Source organism: Rhinopithecus bieti, unplaced genomic scaffold (assembly GCF_001698545.2).
Source record: "Rhinopithecus bieti isolate Rb0 unplaced genomic scaffold, ASM169854v2 scaffold_71387, whole genome shotgun sequence".
Classification (NCBI taxonomy): Eukaryota; Metazoa; Chordata; class Mammalia; order Primates; family Cercopithecidae; genus Rhinopithecus; species Rhinopithecus bieti.
Window position 1 is genome coordinate 572,024 of NW_016826726.1, and position 6,791 is coordinate 578,814.

At 49.6% G+C, this 6,791-nt stretch overlaps 1 protein-coding gene across 4 annotated transcripts in view; it reads left to right on the forward strand.

The window, feature by feature from the left end:
- The window catches only part of TGIF2 (TGFB induced factor homeobox 2), a 25,547-nt gene extending 20,091 nt beyond the window's left edge, over nt 1-5,456 (forward strand). For 3 of the 4 annotated variants that reach the window (XM_017863517.1, XM_017863516.1, XM_017863520.1), the window contains exon 3: nt 2,427-5,454. In XM_017863517.1, the coding sequence (XP_017719006.1) occupies nt 2,427-2,948 (522 nt within the window). In that variant the 3' untranslated portion in view covers nt 2,949-5,454. Of the gene's footprint in view, nt 1-2,426 lie in introns of all 4 variants that reach the window. The other variant, XM_017863518.1, reaches the window with a different exon arrangement.
- Nucleotides 5,457-6,791: the final 1,335 nt, after the last annotated feature.

Sequence of the window (6,791 nt, forward strand, 5' to 3'; positions counted from 1 at the left end):
ACTCCAGCCTGGGCGACAGAGCCAGACTCCGTCTCAAAAAAAAAAAAAAAAAGATGGAGTCTCACTGTGTTACCCAGGCTGGAGCGCAATGGCGTGTTCTCGGCTCACTGCAACCTCCGCCTCCTGGGTTCAAGCAATTCTGCCTCAGCCCCCACAAGTAGCTGGGACTGCAGGCACACGCCACCACACCCGGTTAATTTTTGTATTTTTAGTAGAGATGGGGTTTCACTGTGTTGGCCAGGCTGGTCTCCTGACCTTGTGATCCATCCACCTCAGCCTCCCAAAGCGCTGAGGTTACAGGCATGAGCCACCACACTTGACCGACTTTTTTTGCCTTTGAGACAAGGTCTCACGCTGTCACCCAGGCTGGAGTACAGTGGCACAGTCACAGCTCACTGCAGCCTCAACCTCCTGGGCTCAATTGATCCTGTCACCTCAGCCTTGCAAGTAGCTAGGACTACAGACACACACCACCATACCCAGCTAATTTTTGTACTTTTTGTAGACACAGGGTTTTGCCATGTTGACCAGGCTGGTCTGGAACTCCTGAGTGAAAGCCATCTGCCCACCTTGGCCTCTACAAAGTACCGGGACTCCAGGTGTGAGCTAACAGCACCCAGCCTGACTCTCCAGGCTGGAGTACACAGGCATGATCATGGCTCACTGCAGCCTCGGCCTCCCTGACCTCAGCCTCCTGGGACTATAGGGCATGTGCCATCACAACAGCTAATTTTTTGTGTTTTTGTAGAGATGTGGTTTCACCATATTGCCCAGGCTGGTCTCGAATCCCTGGGCTCAAGTGATCTGCCTGCCTCAGCCTCCCAAAGGCTGGAATTACAGGTGTGAGCTACCGTGCCCAGCCAGGGGAGGGTCTTCATGTCCAAGCTCTGGAGTCTGGACTTATCCTGTAGGCAGTAGGAGACAAATGGCAGTTTTCTAGAACAGGAATGACAACCATGGCATTTTAGAAAGAGAACACGAAACCAGTAAAGAGGCTAGACTGAAGAGCTATAAAGTTGGGGGCTATTCAAGAGAGTCCAGAGATAGAGGGCAGGGTGCTATAGGTGTCCCCGAAACCACATGCATATCACTTAATGGTGAGAAATTTTATGCTTCTAAACAATCAACTAGATGGGAATGGGGTCAGAGTTAGTGGTAGCTTTCTCAGCAGCATGTGGAAAAAAGTCAAGGATGTTGGTTGAGCGCATGTTCTGCTGAGGCTACTACTCCTGGTATTGCTGAGAAATAAGAATGACTTTCTTCCAGGCCAGGCACGGTGGCTCATGCCTGTAATCTCAGCACTTTGGGAAGCTGAGGCAGGTGGATCACTTGAGGTCAGGAGTTCGAGACCAGCCTGGCCAACATGCTAAAACCCCATCTCAAAAAAAATAATAAGGAAAAAATAAAGAATAACCTTCTTCCTGGTAGCTCCCTTGTGCCTTTGTGGCTTTCTCCAGCCTGCAGTGAAACTCTGCACTACAAACTTGGGAATCAGTTGCCCTTAGCATCAATCCCTCTCTTCTTCATCCACCCAGGCAGCAGGTCCTGCCATTCCAATATCCTAAATGCAGCAAACATTTGTCCTCTCGCCACCTCCCTTAACGTAACTTGAACTACTAGCAGTACCCCGTCTTCCTGCTTCCAGTCTGTTCTCCACATCATACGTTGCTCCTTGCGTCAAACCCTTATATAGCTCCTCAGTACCCTTAACAATAAAGAAGCAAATCCTCCTGCTAAGAGGTAGCCTTCAGTTACCACTCTAAGCTCCAGCCACATGGAGTTTTTGTTTGTTTGCTTTTTTGAGACTGGCTCTGTCACCCAGGCTAGAGGGCAGTGATGTAATCTTGGTTCACTGCAACCTCGTCCTCCTGGGTTCAACCAAGTCTCCTGCCTCAGCCTCCTAAGTAGCTGGGATTACAGGTGCCTGCCACCATGCCCAGCTAATTTTTCTATTTTTAGTAGAGACAAGGTTTCACCATGTTGGCCAGACTGGTGTGTGTTCTTATTTAACTCTCTTTTCCTACTATTAACTTCTGTGTTTTCTGCTGTGTTCCCAGGTCCTGGGACATGCTTCATAGCTGTTTGTTTTGGTTTGTTTTGAAACAGGGTCTTGTTCTGTTGCCCAGGCTGGAATACAGTGGTACGATCATAGCTCACTGCAGCTTCCACCTGTTGGGCTCCAGCGATCTTCCAACCTCAGCCTCCCAGGTAGCTGGAACCACAGGGGCGCACCACTACACCTGGCTAACTTCTTTTGTAGAAACAGGGTCTCCCTGTGTTGCCCAGGCTGGTCTCAAATTCCTGAGTTTAAGCAATCCTCCCGCCTTGACCTCCCAAATTGTTGGGATTACAGGCGTGAGCCACTGCGCCCAGCCCATAGCTGTTTTTGATTCAGCGAACTGATCGGTCTTGTATATTCATTCCAGATATGTAACTGGTTCATCAATGCCCGGCGGCGGCTTCTCCCAGACATGCTTCGGAAGGATGGCAAAGACCCTAATCAGTTTACCATTTCCCGCCGCGGGGGTAAGGCCTCAGATGTGGCCCTCCCCCGTGGCAGCAGCCCCTCTGTGCTGGCTGTATCTGTCCCAGCCCCCACCAATGTGCTCTCCCTGTCTGTGTGCTCCATGCCACTTCACTCAGGCCAGGGGGAAAAGCCAGCAGCCCCTTTCCCACGTGGGGAGCTGGAGTCTCCCAAGCCCCTGGTGACCCCTGGTAGCACACTTACCCTGCTGACCAGGGCTGAGGCTGGAAGCCCCACAGGTGGACTCTTCAACACGCCACCACCCACACCCCCAGAGCAGGACAAAGAGGACTTCAGCAGCTTCCAGCTGCTGGTGGAGGTGGCGCTACAGAGGGCTGCTGAGATGGAGCTTCAGAAGCAGCAGGACCCATCACTCTCATTACTACACACTCCCATCCCTTTAGTCTCTGAAAATCCCCAGTAGGCATCTGCCAACAAGGGTGCTCAAGGCTCAAGCCAGCTGTCCTGGGTTTCCGTTTTGGTTCCCTTTCATACAGAGGGTTTTCTATGGATCACTGCCAAACATTGGGATCATCTCCTCTGTCCAGAGGTCTTCAGCAGGAAGACACCAGCTGGCACCACTGCACTGTGATGGGGGCCCTCTCCTCTGCTGACTCTGCCGTTTCTCCAGGCCTCCCCTCAGTGATGAGACCAAGAGATCGGAGACAAGCATGGTGCTGATGCTGCTGCTGCTTCTCCAGAAAATCCCTGGGACACCTTTGTTCCAGCCTGGTTTCCTGGGCTGGGCTCAGGAAAGCTGCCAAGTTCAGTCCTATGTTGGGTCCAAGCTGCCCCTGTGCTGTTTCTGTCAAGCCAGGTATGGACATTCCAAGTTCATATGCATGAACAAAAGAAAAGAGGAACCCAGTGGATGTAACAGAACCGACTCCAGTTGAATGTTTAGATTTTTGCTAAACTGTTTTCTTTTTCCCTTTTTTGCTGTGGTTTGCGTTCACGGCAGTAGTTAGCCCAGGTGTGGGGAACAAGAGTGCACTGCATGATAGCGTTATGGTGAGCTGGGAATGACCCACCACTGCCACTGGGGATTGTTTTGCAAGAAAGGAATATTTTTATTTTGGGGACCAGCTAAGTCTCTGCAGTAGTGTGAAATTCCAAATGGTTTTTTTATCGTTGGTTTGGTTTACCCAAAAAAAAGGCAGGAAAAAAAAAACCAATATGAGCGCATTGACTTTTCTGCCGCAGGCACAGAAGGGTAGAAAGCCACAGCAGGGGGCAGTCCAGCAGACTCTGACTCAACTTTCTAGGTACCTAGCAGAGAAGGATGGTAAGATCAAAAGGTGTTTGGTTTTTCTTTTCTTTTTTATTGTAGTTTTTTGGGGGGTGGGGGGAGTAAACTAGACTGAAGCGATGGATTTTTTTTTTTTTTCTTTAATGTTTTCCCTTTGTTCTTGAACATTTTTGCCCTGCAGCCTGAGTTTTGAATTCTTTTAGGAACTTGGATTAGAGGGGCCCCTATGTCAGAAGCTCCCAGCACCTCCTACTTGGGAGAGAAGTGAGCCATCTGCTGGTCAGGAAGTCCTCCAAAGAGGCAGCCTTTCCCACAATGGTGGCAGGAAACTATCTGGGGAAAGCAGGAATAGTGTCCACTGCTGCCAGGGAACAGCCTTCAGAGAAGGCTGGGGCTGGAAAAGGGTTAGAAGCCTGCTAGCTGGGATTGTCTTTGTTTCAGCTTCCTTTAAATTAGAGTTACAGGGGCCCCTGCCCAGTGAACAGATCACAATTGGTCTTATGCTCCTCCCTCTCCCCCATTTTTTCTTTTGCTGTTTTGTTTTTTGTTTTTTTGAGACAGAGTCTCACTCTGTCACCGAGGCTGGAGTGCAGTGGTACGATCTCGGCTTACTGCAGCCTCCGCCTCCCGGGTTCAAGCAATTCTTTGCCGCAGCCTCACGAGTAGCTGGGATTATAGGCGCCCACCACCATGCCCGGCTAATTTTTGTATTTTTAGTAGCGATGGGGTTTTACCATCTTGGCCAGGCTGGTCTTGAACCGACCTCGTGAGCCACCGCGCCCAGCCTCTTTTTTGCTGTTTCATTGCTGACAGTGTTCAACAGCAATATGCCCCATCTTTATATATCCTAAGAAACACTAATCCTAGGTTATTGCTAGCCAAAATATTTTTGTCCTCAATAACGTCACTGGGCCAAAAGATAGATCAGTACCGCAGCCTTTAGTTTCCTGAAATCACCAGGTCAGGCTGAAGGAGAAGAGAGGTTCCTGGATACTGACTAACTTGAGTGGGCCTAGCCAGGAGAAAGACAGTAACATGTGTTCTGTACTTTCTTGGAAGATCCCTGAAGCCATCACAGAGGCTCCCCAACTTCTGAGTCGCCCATCTGTTGCTGGAGTGGGAATGGATTGCTGAAGGAGAGGGAGCTTTGCTCTCTCTAAGTGGGCAAGTTTCCTGGGCTCTCTGTGTTGCCTCCCTCTGGCTTCTTCCTCCTGTGCCCTCTCCCCGTGTGCCCCAGGGGGATCAGGGATCCTCACCCTCCTGAAGCCCAGTGGGGAAGAATGAACATGGCTGCATCCAGGTTAACTGAAGCTGCCATTTGCCCAGCCTTTTCCATCCCAGCCCTGTCAGTGAGCCCTGGTCTGGTGCAACTGCTGCAGGATGCCTGTAGTAGGGAACTCTGGAAGTGTATTGGTCTGAGGTGGGATTTTCCCTCCCCACAGTGCACTGAGCAACGGAGGGTGGTGAGGGGTGAGGGAGCCATGCTGCTGAATTCTGGTTGGCATTCCCCCATTATGTAAAGTGAGGTGTTGGGGTGGGGCAGACTCTGCTTGGGTTTGGTTGTAAGATAAACCTGGAGGAGAAGCACAGTTGTCCCATTGAATTATTTGAGCAAAAACTACTGTAAATAACTTTTGTCTTTTGTCAAATAAAATTGTTGTTTTGTTTTTTTAAGCAGAAACAGGGTTCTTAATGATTGATCCACCAGGGCTCAGGGCCCAGGCTTGAAGACAAGGCAGTTACTGGCTTCCTACTTTGCTTTACATCTTTTACTCTCTCTCTAGTAGTCAGCTCTGAGTTCTGTGCACGCTATACCCCCATTCCCTTTCACCAGCTCCATTCTGTATCCCATTCAACTCAAGGTAAAGGGGGCCTTTGCATCCCACATTAAGCCAGTCTTCCCTGGGATCAACAGTTAAGCTTTAGCGTTGCTAAGTGGTGAGGAGATAACCTTGAGGAACTGTCAGTTTTGTCCTCCCCCTCTCTCGGTAAGAAATGAGCACAACTGCAGCGTGAACCCAGCACAGAGAGAAGCAGCTATGGGGTGGAAACTCCAGTCATGTCTGAAACCAGGACTACCTCTAGACTTCCCTATTATGTAAGTTAGTGAATTCCCCTTTTTGCTTAAATTAGCTGTTAATATATTTCTGCCATACTGAAATGACAATACACTAACTGCAGCCCAAACTACAAAAACCAAGGTCTGCAACAGTGGGAGACTGAGTTTGGCTGAGTGTGCCTGGGCCTGGGTCTGGGTCTGTGCTATGTTCGATCTCTCTTTTTTTTTGATACGGAGTCTATCGCCAGGCTGGAGTGCAGTGGTGCAATCTCGGCTCACTGTGACCTCCACCTCCCAGGTTCAAGCGATTCTCCTACCTCAGCCTCCCAAGTAGCTGGGACTACAGGCGTGCGCCACCACGCCTGGCTAATTTTTTGTATTTTTTAGTAGAGACGGGGTTTCACCATGTTGGCCAGGATGGTCTCGATCTCCTGACCTCATGATCTGCCCACCTCGGCCTCCGAAAGTGCTGGGATTACAGGCGTGAGCCACTGTGCCCGGCCCCAGTTGCTTAATTTTTGTATACACACACACATGGAATTGAGATGCCCCAGGTAAAGAAACTGAGTGGGCTGTGGTTTGTGCCTACAGTCCCAGCTACTCCAAGGCTGAGGCTGGAGGATCACCTAAGCCTGGGAGTTTGAAGGTGTGGTGAGCTGTGATTGGACCACTGCACTCCAGCCTGGGTGACTGAGACCCCATCTTTTTTTTTTTTTTTTTAAAGAGAGAGTAATTGAGTAGGGATTTAAGATACTTGCCTGAACTCATATAGCCCATATAAAAATGGAGCTAGAATTCAAATTCAATTATGTTTTACTTCAGGGTCACTCAGGTCTGCCCAGAACCTATCTGAACTAATATAGTGGGCAATTATATATAGTGACCACTAATGTAGTATCATCTAGCTGTCTAGAACACTGCTATGGGCTAAGCACAAGAAGTTTCTTCTTGTGAACGAA